At 40.3% G+C, this 18457-nt stretch overlaps 1 protein-coding gene across 1 annotated transcript in view; it reads right to left on the minus strand.

Moving 5' to 3' along the window:
* The window catches only part of prkci (protein kinase C, iota), a 31474-nt gene extending 13644 nt beyond the window's left edge, over positions 1 to 17830 (minus strand). Inside the window, exons 1-6 of the mRNA XM_068340017.1 lie at positions 17530 to 17830; positions 9104 to 9225; positions 4518 to 4607; positions 2033 to 2083; positions 1108 to 1193; positions 207 to 344 (exon numbers count right to left, since the gene is read on the minus strand). Of these exons, the coding sequence (XP_068196118.1) occupies positions 207 to 344; positions 1108 to 1193; positions 2033 to 2083; positions 4518 to 4607; positions 9104 to 9225; positions 17530 to 17612 (570 nt within the window). The 5' untranslated portion in view covers positions 17613 to 17830. The remainder of the gene's footprint in view (positions 1 to 206; positions 345 to 1107; positions 1194 to 2032; positions 2084 to 4517; positions 4608 to 9103; positions 9226 to 17529) is intronic.
* Positions 17831 to 18457: the final 627 nt, after the last annotated feature.

Consider the following 18457-nt stretch of genomic DNA (forward strand, 5'->3'; position numbering starts at 1 on the left):
GTTGCAGCAGAAAGGGGAGGTGTCATAGTCAGATAATTTGGAGCGCAATTGTTCTCATTTCTAAATGTTTTAAGTCAAATCATATCTTGAGGACTACCTGTATTTTACACAGCCTGCCAAGAACAAGTAATTATATGAGTCATACATGGTAATAATCTACTCTAGGCTATCAAGCTAATGAGTAGGACATCCGTCACAGCCCTTACCTGGGTCATCGGTCTGCCACACTCCACTGTGACCAGTTTATGACACTTTTTGTGCACCAGCAGTTTACAGTTGATGCATTTGTAGCCTTGTCTTCCCAGACCCCAGATACGATCTGCACAGATGGCACAGTGGGCTCGCTGCTCAGAAGGGCAGAAGGAGAAAAACCATCCTCACAACCACAATCAAATTATATTCAAGAAGATGATAAAGAGGCTGTAAATGCCTTTGAAACATGGCTTACTGTTCTATAATCAAACCCTACAACAGCCATTGCTCTGTTACCCTACCAACCCTTTCACTTATGGGGCAGCAGTGGCTCAGTTAGTAGAGCGGGTCTTCCAATGATCATAGGATTGGTGGTTCTATTCCTTCTCCCACTCCCATTGTTGTGTCCTTGGGCAGGACACTTTCCCCTTTACTGCCTCCACTAGTGTGTGAATGTGTGTGATTGTTCTGGTGGTGGTCACAAAGGCTGTTGGCGCAGATTGGCAGCCGCGCCTCCGTCAGTCTGCCCCAGGGCAGCTGTGGCTGCACATGTAGATTACCATCACCAAGTATGAATGAGGAGTGAATGAATAATGGATCCACTGTAAAAGTATCTGAGTGTCTGGAAAAGCCCTATATAAATCAAATTCATTATTATTATCATTATTATTATTGCTTCATAAGTGAATAAAAGGTCTATGTCCCAAAAAACAGCAGATCTCTCATTTGCTTTCAAATACATGTCTACTGATTATATTTCAAAATGTGTTTAGGCTGTACTTCTAACATTCCTTTCAATATAATAAAAAACTAACAGAAATATAAAATAGGTTAAATACAAAATAAAGTAGATAACTATTAAAACACACAAATGGAAAACTTCATAAAATCTTGTTTAGCAAAAGTTAGCTTTACCCTATTAAACCTTTTCGCCTGAAAGGCGTGGCCACTGGCATAGTAAAGCTTCCTCCAACGTCGTGCTCCACGACGGTATATCGACTCTGAAAAGAGGGAAAAGAAGGTTTCTGCTTTATTTATTCTGTAATGCATTTGTGAGTTAAAGATAAATACACCACCATAACTCATTAAATTATTCCCATCAGTCAATCACATTTTTGAAGTTATTACATTGTATAATTTTAACCTCGACTATGGCTTGATGAAATGGTAAGTTCATAAAATAATGTTCAATAATAATTGTAATGGTTGTAGATGTAGATAATATCTCAGTTTATAAAGTACAATAACTGATACACATTGAAGTTTATAAGGACATAACCTTTGGCATGCATTCCAAAATTGTTTTTATATTCTGTTCCCTTTGAGCGCAGGAACATTTGGTACTGCGCTTCACACAGAGCTTTCACGTTTGAAAGACACAATTTAAAAATATTGGACTATTACCCATATGTCGATGAATATGCACATTTTTTTTACAAATGGACAAAGGTTAGTTCCATCCATCCTTTTGTACACCGCTTTATCCGCTGTAGCGGGTTGCGGGGAGCTAGAGCCTATCCCAGCTGGCTCAGGGCTTGAGGCGAGGGAAACTCTGGGGCACGACGCCAGTGCACCAAGGAGCCACACAGAGATGCAGACAAACACGCACATACACACTCAAACCTACGGTCAATTTGGGACCGGCCAACTAACTTGAAGCGCATGATTTAGTCTTTAAAATTACTACTAAACATTGCTTTGGCTAATCAAAACACAAACTGCCCCACATGAATCAGTGAATCAATTCCCCCTTCATTTTTTCCTTGGAAAAAAATTTATGGGAGAGGAATGTAAAAATTTAGAGTTCTTGAAGGTCCAAACTAAAAAAGGTTTAACTTACTATCTTCCCCCGGACAGGGCATGCCAGGTTTCTCTGGTACACATGGGAACACTGGGAAGCAAAAAGAAAAGAAAAAACATAGCAATTAGAACAAAAAATCTGTTTAATCTAAGGGACTGGAGGCTGGAACTATCCATACAAGGGTGTTAGTATGTTTTGAAATCCTCTCATCATTACAACGGTTATCAAGCCTGTCACCTAAAGTAATTCCTGATAAAATTCACTCATCCTGTTTTTACAATGGAACAACTACGTTCGAAAGTGTGAAATATGCAATAAAAGTGGAAAAGCTACAATCTGAAAGAAGTTGAAAGAGTATATTATTTGTGTGTGCAAGACAGATGGATGGAGCTGGACTGGCAGCAGTGTGAGTCAGAGGCGAGGCATGGGCTCCAGCTGACAAGCTCAATAATGAGCAGACCTGACGACCTCCCTGAGGCACCGTCACAACCTCCTCCACCCACCCACAAACCCCTGTTCCCGTCCCTCTACCTTTCTCATCCTTTGTCATCATGCTTGCAACCGCTGTACTCTCGACCCCTCATTTCTGATTTGATGAAAACTTTACATTAACCACAAAACCACTGTCCCCGCTAGCCCTAGGTTGCATGCTCATACACACAGATCCTGTCAATCAAAGGTTTCATATACAGGTAGTCTTCAAGATATGGGTTCTAAAAGAGGTCGTTCTTGAGTTGAATTATTTGCAAGTTGTTATTTATGAAATTTCAATCTTTAATTGCCATTTGAGGTAATACGAAAGTACTATTCCTAAAAACTTACCAGAAACAATTACATGATATAAAAACAACACATAATTTAAGTAAAATACTGTAGTACCATAATGTAACTTTTATATCTCTACCTTTGCTGAATTACTTTTATCCTTGGAGGTGGATAGGCTAAGCCAAGCTTCAAGCCGCTGAGGTATTCCACCATACTTAGATGAATGGCACCCCTGCTAAAGCACTTCCTTGTAATCACAAGTCTGACATGCCACTTTACCCTTGATTATTGTGTTTTACTTTCATTAATTTTCTCAGTTAACTCGACCAATAGTTAACATCAAATGGCGAAACATAAAGAATTAAACTGTAAGTGTCAGTTAATGCTTCCAGGGAGAAAGATAACCCAAAAACATTGGTTCCTACATCATTTAGCTCCTACAGGGGGACAACCTAAAAACATAAAAAATACATAATAAACCACAGGTGCATGTCTTTTCGTGTTAGGTTCTTACAGACTGTTTAGTGCGCAGCATTCCGAGACTCACGGAACTCGGCAAACTTCTGGATGCCCTTAGCAATTGAATGCGCGTACGGTATCACATAGCCGCGTGTGTTGATGCCCGAATATGCGAGAATTATATTACCAAAAAAATATGGAAAAACAATAAGCAAGTTTCTGTCATCACATTACAGTCTTTAATAGGACACATACTGTGGCGTAACATTATGTGAAAATGAGCAAACTACCCTAAATCCTGGCACATAAACCGCTAATTTTTTTTCCACACAATTTTAACCCTGTGGCTTCAACAACTATGCAGCCAATCTATAGATTTTTACAAGCTAACCCCCTTGAGCAGGAAGTAAGAGTGAGACAGAGAGGTGGAAGAGATAACGCAGCAATAAAAATGCTATCGTAGCTTGATTTTGTTTTGAACAGACATCATGCACACCCCCTTAAAGGTCATCAATCTGGCCGTGGAAGTAGGACACAGTTATTACACATAAGCTTGGTATCAAGGAATTGATGGCGACACGTTAGAGACGGCAGTACTGTTTTACTGTCATGTTACAGGAACTGTTAAGAAAAAAGTGGTAATTAGGAATTTTAAAAATATTTCTCTCTGTAAATATCTCATGTTGGAACACCATGACATCTGCAGCTTATAAACCGGTATGGCCTATATGTGCACAAAGTGTTCTTTCTTTTAAACTTTAGTTGGTGCGGCTTATATTCAGGTGTGCTCAATAGTTCAGAATTAGATGTGTTTCTTCCTTTACCCACACTTTCTGTCCACACTTCCTACAAACTAGCATTTTGGTTGTTTAAAACTATCCAAAGTGTTTGGATATGATTAATTTTCTTTTCTTTTCAGGGGGACAGAGCGTAGAGAGTCTTTTGTAAATCAAATCTGTTTTATCAGTGCTACATCATATTTGACCTCTTTGGATTAAAGCATAAAATCTAAACAAATGCAATAAAAATATGTGGCATTATTGTTAATATAAGCATTAAAGAACAATTGCTGGTTTGAGATGTAATTCCTTACTAGCTGTTAGTTCAAGTGTAGTGTTGAACTTAAGTTGAACAACTTGGCTAGTGATAGAAAGTGAACCATTTGTAGACCAGACAAAAACAAACAAAACAACAACAACAAGCTTTTCATCTGGACCCGATATGAAGTAATATCTTATTCGTTACATGACAAAAGAACATCCTGCGAGTTAAAGCATGAAACTGCACATTGTAAATTCACCATGGATAATGAGCTCCGAGTCTTTGTTGATTTCGTAAAGACGGAGAGCTTCTTCCAACTCCAGCTGAGATGACACGGTGCAGGGGTCACCTAGCAGTGAAGGAGATAACAGATGTCATTTACTACACTTAGACACACAAAACAGATTTAATTATTTTAATTTTGGTCAGACTTTGTTTGACTGAATATTTGTGATTGAAGTAGAACCACAACAGCTACTTTGTCGAATTATTAGCTGGCACTTTCCTTTTTATATATTGGATTAATGGATATTCTAAACATCCATTAATCCTAACAAAATTGAGTAAACTAGAAAATAATTATCAGATTAATCTGAAATTAAGGTTAGGGAACATACCAGACCACGCCAGTCAGTGTTGCCATTTTATTTAGTTTAAATTTTTAAGTGCACATGCCTATTTATCCACTGATTAGTCTAAGCCAACACTTTCTTTTGTCTCTCGCTGTTGTGACACAGCAGCGGCAGCAGTGAAGTGGCTCATCCACCGTTTTGCGTCACCCCATCCCACACACATGGTTATATTACAAAGCTTAAACTTTCCTCTGTCGTTGCTTGTTGTTGAAACAGCAATACAGACAAATAAAACTTATTTTTAAATTCTCAAATCACTCTTAACTAATTTGTTCTTGTTTATCAGCGCTGGTAGTTAAAAAATGGAGATGCTATCTCTTGAACTTGCCAGTGTCCATTTGCAAGGTCCCCTTCTGATTCTCACTGTAATGAGAATGGATGATGGATGTTTTTCCACCTTATCTTAGTTCTTGCTCACAAACTTCCTCCATAGTCATAATCTGCATCCATAGAACCCTGCACCTCAGTATACAGTATAGTGGACAACGTCTTTCTCCTTCTTGTTCCCTCCATCTTGTTTATTTATTTATTTTTTTTGGTAAGTGTGATCTTCTATAAAGTTACATTTAAAAAGACACACAGTGCGCCTTCACACATTAACACTCGCGACTTCGCCTCATCATGGATTTTTCGTAGGCAATCATGTGATACTACAGTAAACATCCATTCCATTGGCTGACGGCAACCAGCAGGTGTGCGACGTTTCGTGTGTCTCGGACTTACGTGAGACACAAAAGTGCTTTAAACAGTCGATAAGAGTGTGGGAAAAGGTAATACAGATAGAAGGTGGGGAGGGTACATAAACGTTTAAATTACCGTAAATAATAGTTTCTCGCTCGATCGCAGAATTCGTTAATCACGTGTGGTTCCTGGAACCCATTGACCACAAACAACGAGGGCGCACTGTACTGTATTCTGGACTTATTTACCCACATTTTGTTTCACAACAACCTTGTTGTTCAGGGTATAGAAATGGTTGATACCAATCGGTATTGAATAACATTACCCAATCTACATGCAAATACATGCTACAACTATGGTACAAGAAAACTCACGTGAAAAGTATTTATTAAAAAATGTATTTAGAGAGATTGCAATGAAAATGTCAGGATGATTAAAAGTTTACAATAAAACATTTTATTCATTATCGTTTATCCTTAGATATATTTGTTACAGTCAGACGTTCTGTTTGGTCTTTAACAAAAGAAGAAAAACCTCAGAAAGACAGCACTCCAACCAATGCAGACAAATTCATTTTGAAACATCTACTGGGTTAAAAGTAAATTATATGGTAGATGGATTATAAGTAATGCCCTAATTGCATATCATGTTTCATTGTTATGTGCTGTAATTGAACTTATCAAATAATATGTGGATTTATAGTGGCTATATGTGTGGCTATTATGTGGCTATAGTGAATAATTTCTTCCAGAAGAGGCAGGAACATAGGGTGGCCTATAAGAGTGGCGGTAGGAGCACACAGATAGACTACATCTTGTGTAGACGTTTTAAACAGAAGGAAATCAGTGACTACAGAGTAGTGGTAGGTGAGAGTGTAGCCAAACAGCATAGGATGGTTGTGTGCAGGATGACCCTGGTGGTGAGGAAGATGACGAGGGCAAAGGCAGAGCAGAGGAAGAAATGGTGGACGCTGAAAAAGGAAGAGTGTTGCATTACTTTTAGGAAGGAGTTAAGACAGGCTCTGGGTGGTCAGGAGGTGCTTCCAGATGACTGGAAAACTACAGCTAATGTGATCAGGGAGACAGGCAGGAGAGTACTTGGTGTCTCATCTGGAAGGAAAGTAGGTAAGGAGTCTTGATGGTGGAATGAGGAGGTACAGGAGTGTATACAGAGAAAGGGGTTAGCGAAGAAGAAGAATTGGGACACTAAGAGGACTGAGAAGGGTAGACAAGAATAAAGGGAGATGCAGCATAAGGTAAATGTAGATGTAGCAAAGGCCAAACAAGGGGCTTATGATGACATGTATGCTAGGTTGGAGAGATAGGAGGGAGAGACTGATTTATACTGGTTGGCAAGACAGTGACAGAGATGGGAAGGACATGCAGCAGGTTAGGGTGACTAAGGATAGGGATGGAAGTGTATTAACAGGTGCCAGTAGTGTGATGGGAAGATGGAAAAAGTACATTGAAGAGTTGATGAACGAGGAAAATGAGAGAAAACAAAGACTAGAAGAGGTGGCTGTTGTGGACCAGGATGTAGCAAAGATTAGTCAGGATAAAGTGAGGAGGTCATTGAAGAGGATGAAGAGTGGAAAGGCAGTCGGTCCTGATGATATATCTGTGGAGGTATGGAGGTGTCTAGGAGAGGTGGCAGTAGAGTTTCTGACTGGGTTGTTCAACAGGATCTTAGTGAGAAGATGCCTGAGGAATGGAGGAGAAGTGTGCTGGGAGTGACCAGGATGGATAGGATCATGAATGAGTACATCAGAGGGACAGCAAATGATAGAGGTTATGGAGAGGCCAGACTGACATGGTTTGGACACGTCCAGAGGAGAGATAGTGAATACATTGGTCGAAGGATGCTGAGTATTGAACTGCCAGGCAGAAGGCTAAGAAGAAGACCAATGAGGAGGTTTATGGATGTAGTGAAAGAGGACATGAAGGTTGTTGGTGTGAGAGAAGAGGATGCAGAAGACAGGGTTAGATGGAGGCAACTGATTTGCTGTGGCGACCCCTGAGGGGAAAAGCTGAAAGGAAAAGAAGAAGAAATAATATGTGGATTTCACCATTGTGTGATAGCTTGATTAAACTTAAATGTATTGCATGACTACTTAATTTGTGAAAGAACTAATATCCTTAACCTGTATAGCAATACCCTGCCTGATTTTTGCTTTCTTATACATTTTTGAAATTTAATTTATTTTTTAATTTTAATTTAATAGTCAGGACAGTTTTGGCTGTATGCACACAACTACCAACTGAGGGACATACCCAACTACACATTTTATCAAAAAAATAATAAGATTACAGTGCAGGGATATTTGTGCAACTTCTATGAATAGGGCAATAGGACAACACTACATATAGTGGCTTTTTTTCCCCCTCTAACAAGCTGATAATCATAATGTGGGTGGCTACAATGACCAGATCCAAGTCTCATCAGTTTGGGCAGGCTGACCTTATGTTGAGCAGAGTGATATGATTGTTCAATCGTTCCTATGATTTTATGGGTGCTGCCTTCTGCTTCTATCTCTATACTGAGAGGTTTATACTCATCAAAAGACATGTGTACATGGTGACAAAAGGCACTGCCATACTGGAAAATCTATATGTAAACTAGCTGTAACTGGTTGAAATTCCCGACTAAAAAATAATATCAGACTTGGTTTGTTTTCTTTTTTTTCTTCACGGTCACAAGAAAACAAAACGTGTCCGACGAAGCCGCAACGGCTCCGTGTATGTGGGAGGGACGGAACACGCGCGACAAAGCCGCTTCGATGTTATGGTTCAACCATCCGGGTTCATGCTGGCTTCGTGAGATTGGTCCTGGTGAATAAAGCATCGGGGTTATGTGAGGAATCAAAGAATATAAGCCGCTGTTTGACGAAGCTTATAAGCTCACTTATGGAGCCAAACTGGCTCCATAAGTGAGAGACATGGACAAATGTGAAGACTGGAGCTAACTTGGCTAGCGGCCCGAACTTCCGGTAGACGGCGGAAGCGTGACAGTGTGAGGTTTTCAAGTGAGCTTATTCATATATATAGGTGTTAAAGGTACGGTACCTTGAAAGGTTGTCATGCAGTTTTCCATTTACATAAATAGAAAACTTCAAAAGCAATGTATTCCATAAGACGAATTGTCAAATGGGAATTATTGCCTCTATGTGAAGTAATTATGGCCAAAAAGTATTTCATCAGGTATTCAGGTTATATCTGATCATCTGGATTAAACTTTATCCCTGTAGACGTGTTCAATTTTGTCCTAATTAGGGTATGAGTTCTTAAAAACATGATTTCACAGTGACTGAAACTACAAAGTGAAAATTTGCCCATTGGGGGAATAATAAAGAATTATCTTATGAGCTCATCCTCTATCCGTATGGATAATTATTCGAAATGTTAAGTTCAGGCATTCCTAACCCATCACATTCATGATAGCAGCACTGACATAAAACACAACTCCTCATGGTTCCAGTTGAAAAGCAGGAACTGAAAAGGTAAAGGATGGAGTTGAAAGCAAAAAGGAGATGTACCTTCTTCATCAATCCACTTCATGGTAAAGAGCTGGTCGTTCTCCATGGAGCACATATCCTTCACCTCCCCATAGAGTCCTTCGTATGAGATGGACGGTTCAAAGTGAGTGATCATGATGTCTCTGCAAAGAAAACAATAGTTATGATTATGTTTGTATGTTCATATATCTTTATGTAGAGATGTTGAAGATATAGTTGACATTTGGCCAACCATGATACTGACTGGAAGGATTAGTGCTGAGTGGCACAAACAGCCAACACTATCAAGTCAGAAAGGAGCTGTAGAAAACAAAGCTTCAAATTTTGCCATATTAATCATAATTGTGGACAGCCTGACCTGCAAAAACTCTACAGTCAGAACAAAATAGTTGCATGTGTGTTCAACTCGAATAGACCTGCGACATAACAATACAAAAAAATCCCACTACGAGGCAGCACCTTGTGGTGTCAAGCCACTCAAATCCCCCAACTCAATGCACGCTGCCATTTCTCCCCAAATACAAAAGATGCAAATACGATTGAATCAGTTTGTATAATTAAACTGGTTGTGCAAAGGACTTCAAAATGATGAATTAATTTACACAATGAAAGGACTTAAAAGCAAAAAGATTAAATCGTCACATCTGTGAATGTGTAGTTTTATGGCTTGCTGATTTGAGTATATTTAGGGAACAGATGGCAGTGACAAAACAATAAACACACATGAAAAACTTTGGAGTTTCTTTCAAACCATCCTACAAAGGGTTCAATAACTACTAAATGATTTATCCATTGATTCTTTTGGTATGAAATACAGAGGTTTATACACTTCTTTTCTCTCATGCTCTTAATGGGAAATTGCATGGGGTGTGAAGGGATGGTAAGTGAGCATCCTCTTTTCCAAACAGTGCTGTGTGAATCTCAAGCTAGCAGTCTGTCACATGTGTATATATTGGTCGGTACAATATAGTTGTAGGTGTCATATAGAAACATAAGTGGAAAGTGAGACAGAAAGTCACAAAGCAGTATGACTCTTATTTGAATGTTTTTATGGCTGAATTACTACCATTTTGGTTAAGACTTAATGTCCTTTTTTTTTTTTTTAAAGCAAAAAAGGCTGGTGAGATTGATGTCTCTAGCTCCAAGCCTTATGGCCAGATTTTGGGGTGTTTACAAGTCAAAGATGGAGGATTGAGATAATACATACAGTACATTAGCTGTTACAGGTCTGCAGGTGATAGGGGTCTGGGATACAGAGTCAGCTGTCCACATGTGTGGAACCAGAAACTAGCAGTAAGATATAGTACTATAAGATAAATGTGGTGGGGTAGTGGAGCAAAAAAAAAAGAAGAATTTATTTGTAAATGCCATGCCACCAGCCAAAAATGATATCTTAATATTGTCGTCAAAACCGTCCAATCTACCTAATACAAAACTATTCTTCAAGCAGGAAAAGAGTCTGGATGCTCCTCTGAGGTTCCGAAATAAAGAAAAGCACATCCATCTTTTTGCCATATTGCATGCATATAGTGTTCTCATTAGCATGCGTCCTTGCATCTTGTATGCACATTTTTTTAGAGGGACACACTTAAACTTTGAACCCGGAAATCGCCATTATGTTTTGATCTCGCCCGAGTTTCTTGTCACAAGACTCACCTGATTGATTCAGTCTTAAAATCAATCAAACGGCAATTGGCAATCGACCAAACGGCAACACGTCTGCTCTGCAGTGAGAGAGCGACAAGTTGTGACAATGAGTGCTTTCTCTACTAAAAAACAATTAAAAGCTAATGAAGAAAGACAGACATATTACTGGGGACTGTATGGATAAAGACGAAGAAGAAGCCAAGCAAAAAACAGGCTCAGCTTGGTGCAGTGTCCACAGAAGAATATACGAATTAAAGGCAAAGAAAACTATCAGGTGAAAAGCAAAAGTGTAAAAAAACTATTACATCTTTCTTCATCTCCCAAAATTTTTTTAAGAATGACCATCAGGCTTTAGCATTTTGATAAAAATGTGGGGGGCAGTGGCTCAGTGGTAAAGCAGCAGGGCGGTAGACCGGGTCGTCCAATGTTCCAAGATCGGCTGCCCAGCCGCCTGGAGTGTTAGTTGATAGTGGGAGCTGTCAGCTCACCTCCCGAGCACTGTCGAGGCACGTTTGAGCAAGACACCATCCCCCTTTTTCAAGTTTGGGGTGCACCACTTAGGAGCTGCCTGCCACTCTACATCCTTCTGCATGCCTACTGTCCCACTTGTGTGTGTTTATGTCTTACAGGGGCTTGTACATACTAACATATATCATGTGTTTGTTTAAAACTAGAGTGTGCTGTTAACTTCCCTTCAGGGATTACTGAAATATACAAAAAAAATTTAAAATATGTAATTTAACTCTATTTTTCTCTTTACTTAAACAATTATGACATCGTTATTAATGAAATCATTAAAATTAACAATTTGTTTAGTTTTTATATTGTACTATTGGCGTAACTCAGTCCTTGCATACGGCTTCTGCCGTATATTCTGTTAATACTTTTGGAATGCATAAGGATCATGTTGGAATGCACAATTTTTTTTAAAATCACATCCCAGGGATGCACTACTTTCTTGAGGTAAAATGAACATTTTGCATAGATGCAAAATGTTCATACAACCCATGTGCACCATGCTTTTGGATACATGGAATCACAAGGTGGTACATACTGTTTTATGTGCAAGCACACCAATATTTCAAACAGTATGTCAACGCAAAAGCTGAAGTTGGTTTGAAAGTTGAAGTCACCAAGATATTCAGTTCAATACATAGCACCTGAACCCTCCCACTGCAACTATAGTAAGGTCAAGGTGAAAAAAAAACACACTGCAAAATGCATTGTCTGTCAGAATCACAGCTCTCATGTGGTGCAAAATTGGAAGACTCTTTCTTCAATAACTAAAACACTCCTACTGAGAATGACACAAGGTCATTCGTTACAACAGCCATCTTGTGCCACATTACAAAAAATGTGCAGGATATAAAGATGCCCCAGAACACACAGTTCCTCGCAGGAACTGGAAGCTACTGACAATTTATGCTCGAATAATGAGTAGAGATGTGTGTTAATATATGGAAAATGCAGGCTAAGTAGATTCAATTCAGGTTAAGTGCTTGAAGGACTATCAAAGCAAAGGTAAATGGCATCATGATGACGCATTCCTATTTTAAACAAGCCAAGCCTTGAAGTAGTGATGCAAAAGAAAGTCTTTGAAAAAGAAGAGCATCTCCTTCCAAGAGTGTAAAATAAGTAAAGTAATCCATTGAGCTGGGACAATCCCAGTTTCCTGAAAAAATGTGTTTTGTACAGAAATCCTGACTTTGATCTGCTAGTAACAAAGCCCTCTATTAGAGCAAAACTATATTGAGATACTGGCAGGGAACGTGGAAGTTTTTCAAAGAAGATTAAAATAGTACAAAGAGCTTTATAACCTAAATTTTTTAAAATTTTTTAGTAATGCCACGGAAGGCTTAAATCGTTGGATTAGGGCTCTGCCAAAACAATAGACTATAATAAACTATGACACACTTTTTTTTATATGTAGTCAACCTGTATCTGTCATCATCAACCGTCTGCAGTCATGTGGTAAACGCATTTGCAGTCTTGTCAGCAGAATGAAGACGAGACTGGCAGGCTCTGACTCTAACAGACTGACATCAGTCTGCTGTTGCTAGCACTGACTGACAACAGACATGCAAATAGTAAAGAATGGATCGAAAAAGTGCACTCACTATACTTAAAATAAAAAAGCTGAAATTCAACTAGAGTGTAATAACAAATACAAAAAGATAGATGATAAAAGATAGAAAGAAATAAAGCTAGACAGGCAGACACCCTCAAAAAAAGAAAATTCCGCGTTATAGCGACAAACTCCATCCATCCATCTTCTACTGCTTATCTGGAGTCGGGTGGCGGGGGCGACATCTTCAACAGAGATCTCGAACCATCATGTGGCCGGGGAACCCTTTCCCCGGCCACATCCATCAACTCTGACTGGGGGATCCCAAGGCTTTTCCAGGCCAGTGTTGAGATAAAATCCCTCCACCTGGTCCTGGGTCTGCCCCGAGGCCTCCTCCCAGCTGGACGTGCCAGGAACACCTACCTTGGGAGGCGCCCCGGAGGCATCTGCCCCAGATGCCCAAACCCCCTCAGCTTACTCCTTTCCACGCGAAGGAGCAGCGACTCTACTCTGAGCCACTTGCGAATAGCAGTATTTCTCACCCTATCTGTAAGGGAGACACCAGCTATCAGCCTGAGAAAGCCCATTTCCTCCGCTTGTATCCGTGACCTTGTTCTTTTGGTCATGACCCATCACTCATGAACTTAGGTGAGGGTAGGAACAAAGATTGAACAGTAAAGAGCTTTACCTCTCGGATTAGCTCCTTCTTTGTGGAAACAGTGTGGTAAAGCAACTGCAATACTGCTCCTGATGCCCCAATTCTTTGTCCAATCTCACCTTCCATTGTTCCATCACTTGTGAACAGGACCCCAAGATACTTAAACACCTTCACTTGTGGAAAGACCCTCATTCCCCACTCGTAGCAGGTAGTCCAGTGGCTTCCTACTCAGGACCATGGCCTCAGATTTGGAGGTGCTGATCCTCATCCCCACCGTTCCACACCCGGCTGCAAACCGGACCAGTGAGTGCTGCAGGTCACAGGTTGGTGACGCAAACAGGACCACATCATCTGCAAAATGCAGCGATGCAATCCACAGCCCACCAAACTGTAAACCCTCCTCACCACAACTATGCCTCGATATCCTGTCGATGAAAATCATGAACAGAATTGTTGATGAAGCGCAGCCCTGGCAAAGGCCAACAGCCACTCAGTAAAAGTCCGGCTTACTGCCGAGAACACAAATGCAGCTCTCACTTTGGGCGTGCAGGGATTGGATGGCCTTGAGGAGATGCCCCCTTGTCCCATACTCCCACAGTATCTCCCACGGTATATCCCTGGGGACCCGATCATACACCTTCTCCAAGTCCACAAAACACATGTAGACCGGATTGGCATACTCCCAAGCCCCTTCTAGGATCCCTGCGAGAGTAAAAAGCTGGTCCGTTGTTCCACGACCAGGAAGGAACCCACATTGTTCCTCCTCAATCTGGGGTTCGACAATCGGCCGGACCCTCCTTTCCAGCACCTTGGAGTAAACTTACCCAGGGAGGCTGAGGAGTATGATTCCCCTGTAGTTGGCACACACCCTCTGGTCCCCCTTTTTAAAAAGAGGAACCACCACCTCAGTCTGCCACTCTTTCGGCACTGTCCCAGACCTCCAATTGTATAGAGGCATGTCATCCATGACAGCCCCTCAACACCCAGAGCCTCCAGCATTTCGGGGCGAATCTCAACATCCGGGGCTTTGCCACCGTGAAGTTGACTTTGCACAGAGAGATTGACTCGAATTCCAATCATCCTCCAGCTCTGCGACAGAACACGGGTCAGTTGGCTTAGTTGGATTCAGGAGTTCCTCAAAGTATTCCTTCCACCGACCAACAATCTCCTCAGTTGAGGTCAACAGTGTCCCATCTTTGTCATATACAGCTTGGATGGTCATCTGTTTTCCACTCCTGAGGTGTCGGACAGTCCTCCAGAACAACTTTGGTGCTGTCCTTCTCCATGGCCTCTCCGAACTCCTCCCACACCCTCTGTTTTGTCTCCATCACAGCTGAGGCTGCAATCCTTTTGGCCTGTCAGTACCCTGCAACTGCTTTAGGAGTCCCCATGGACAACATGCCCCTGAAGACCTCCTTTTTCAGTCAGATAGCTTTCCTGACCATTGGGGTTCACCATGGTATTCAAGGGTTACCGCCCCTTGAGGCACCCAAGACCTTGAGACCACAGCTCTCAGCAACAGCTTCAGCAATGGAAGCTTTCAACATTGACCATTCAGGTTTGATTTCCCCGGCCTCCACAGTAATGCACGAGAAGCTTCTTTGGAGGTGTGAATTGAAGGCCTTGCGGACAGAGTCCTCCTCCAGATGTTCCCAGTTCACCCGCACTACTGTTTTGGGCTTATTAAGTCTATCCAAAGCAGTCACTGTAATACTGATGAATTAGGTCCTGTGTTTTTTTGTTCCCAGCACCTGGCAATCAGTAACAACACGTTGACAATGATGAGGCGTTACCGATCCAGACGTGAGAATGAAGCCAGTGATGCTGCTGTGATGACGTCTCGGAATTCCGACTTTTATCTAACAATATATACCTTGTTTTTTTCCAGTGACCCAAATCCTCCTATGTAAATCACGCACACAAACACATATGTATATATTTATATTATATAGACATGCATGAACATGTAATCTACATCTCATTGCTTTACTGAACCCTGCAAGGATCAATGGTCATAAATCAATTTCCTATCATATACAGCTACGTATAGCAAGCAAGGATTAACACATTAAATTAAATTATATTTGGTTTTATTCAGAAAATACATGCAATACAGGAAACGTCAAAGCGCTGTTTTGTGGGGTTATCAGTCGTTGTGTGGCTGCAGTACAGCCAACCTGCCAAAGAGGACGCCCACGTTCCCAATGAATGGTGCTTTGAGTAATAAAGCAGTTTTCAACACAATTGTCACGATGGGTTCCTAGCCCCATGAGGCCTCATTCGGACATCACATGGATTCTAGTCAGTATCAACACATTCTTGCAAATAATGTTCAAGAATCAGTGGCAAAGTTAAAGTTACACTGGGGCTGGATACTTCAACAAGAAAATGACCGTAAACGCTGCTTAAATTGTACTAAGGCATTCATGCACAGGAACAAGTACTGTACTAGATTCTGGAATAACCATCTCAGTCCCCAGACCCGAATAACATTGAAAATCTGTGGTGTGATTTAAAGCAGGCTGTCCATGCTCAGAAACAATCAAAACTGACTAAACTGGAGATGGTTTGTAAGGATGAATCCAGAGTCCAGACCCTTATTTGAATCCAAAGATCTGGAAGTGTTTAGAGGTTGTTATTTCTGCAAAAGGAGGATATACTAAATACTGATGTAATTTTTGTGTTGGGGTGCCCAAATTAATGCACCTACCTCATTTTATTTTAAATATTTATTGAACACTTTCTGTAGAAACTTCATTTCTCTTCTCAAATATAACTGTGCTAATCTGTTATGTGATATATTTAACTGATTTATAAAGGAAAATTTTGAAAAATTATTAGGGTTACCCAAACTTATTCATACCACCATATATAGCATATTGATTCTTGGCATTTACACCTATTCCATCCCACACTCTCCTGATAGGAAAAAAAATGAAAGAATTTCCTCTTTGACAACATAGCAGAGATTCCTGAGCAGTAACGTCAAGAATACCTTAGGTGCTTTGTTCTGTGTGTGGTGACTCCTAATATTCTTGAGGTGTGTCACAAAGCCAGTCAGAAATACAACAGGCCTTGTTAAAATGACTTGCCCTTCACGTTTTTCAAGCCTTGGCTGGGACCCAATCCTTGTCTCAATGCTCAGGTGCAGAAGCAATTCTAGGATGAACTAGATTCTAGCCGAGTTTAAGGTTGAGCTTTTATTGAACTCAGGAGAAAAACAAACAGGAAATTAGATATAATCATTTTGAAATATCAAGAGAATTGTATACAGTATCTTTGAATCATCAAATAATTAGTATGATACTTAATAATATCTGTTCAATTTCAATTCCTTCCATGCCTCAACATTTTTTGCAATAGATCTGTGTTGAATAAAGTTATCTAGACTTGTAGGAAAAAATAAGGCATCTTCAAGAGTTTTCTACAAATCCAGTTGACTTAACTCAATGCAGAGACCTGTTATGACCTCGAGGGCTGGGAATCTCCGAAGAAACCGCAATAATAATAACAACAATAATAATAATAACAAAACATCACTGTCATGATTTGCAGTTGCTATTGTCTCATTTCAAAATATTTTCAATCTATAATTTCTAAACAAATACAGTATTAGCTTTCCAAATTAACCAGTTGAGATATAATAACATGTCAGACTAGTAGCAACCCTGAGCTAAATGGGCTAGTGAAGTTGACATAATCTACGAGGCATAGAAAGAATGTTACCAGTCGCTGCTAGGAATTATGCGCTATCTGAGCTCACAAACTCAGAGGATTCTCAGCTATTGAATTTTAGTTCAACTAATTTTCAGTAAACCAACTGACAGTTCCACAACACAGCTGACAAGCTTCTTGAACAACACAGAGTCAAACTTTACACTGACAAGACGTCCATACAGTTTCACTCCTCTGTCCGCCTGGTTAACTTCACCTGAACCTGCTGCCCAACATTAGCAAGACGCTAGCTGAGTTGGCTAACATTAGCAAACTGTTAGCCACCTTCACAAGTCCCAAATTATTACATCTTGGCGCTATACGAAAACAGATGACTTACCCAAATAAATCGTGATTTCTTACCCTTTATAATAAGCTTTCACCCGAACTTGGTGCGAATTCTCGCCGGGGTGGGACATGGTGCTGTCCCGCAACGTCGGCATCATAAGCGCAGCCGACTAACCAGTGCCTTCCTTCCTTCTTTGGTTCTCTAGTTTCTACCACGCCCAAAACACTTTGTTTGTATAGTCTGTCGACACAGTGGGTAAATAACAAACCGAATTAACATGGGTATAAAACACTTGGCCTTCTTAAATGAACAAAAATAACATGAAAAGTAAAGAAAAAACTTGCGTGGTCCGCCAAACTACTCCCTACCGCAAAGGCCAAACGAGTCTAGTCCATCGTCGGAATGCTAGGGGTGACCAATAGCCATCTTCAAAAACGATAATAATATATCACGTTAAAAAATATTGAAATCTAACATTCTTCATAAGTTTAAATATGATTTTAAAAAAACAAAAAAGTACAATCTGATTAACATCTGAAAAAGGCTAACAAAATCCTTTTTCGGCATTTCGACTGTACCAAAAACAAATACTATGTGGGTAAGTGATGCTTTCATGTGAAACATCTGAGCTCGGATATTTTAGGACCCCTGAAGACATGCCATTCCAGTGCTTTGGATCGGAAATAACAAGATTGACTTTTAACAAAAGCAAATACATCTTCTTCTTTTATTTCTGTGCTGCCATGCTTCAATGCAGAAAAAAAGATAAGATATGAGAAAGGTGAAAACATATGAACCCCCTGAAACGTCACGATACTTGCTTACACAGTGAAAAATGGTAAATAAATGTGACTTTAAATGTTACATTTAGTTACTGATTGCACAGTATTTATTCATTCAGTGTTATCCAACATCAGGCTGCATTCAGCAAATTACGAACATAATTACAGTTATTCTTATTTGAGTGTTCTCTTTGCCACAAAACAAATCCTTGTGTCGTTG

This window comes from Antennarius striatus, chromosome 18, assembly GCF_040054535.1.
Source record: "Antennarius striatus isolate MH-2024 chromosome 18, ASM4005453v1, whole genome shotgun sequence".
Classification (NCBI taxonomy): Eukaryota; Metazoa; Chordata; class Actinopteri; order Lophiiformes; family Antennariidae; genus Antennarius; species Antennarius striatus.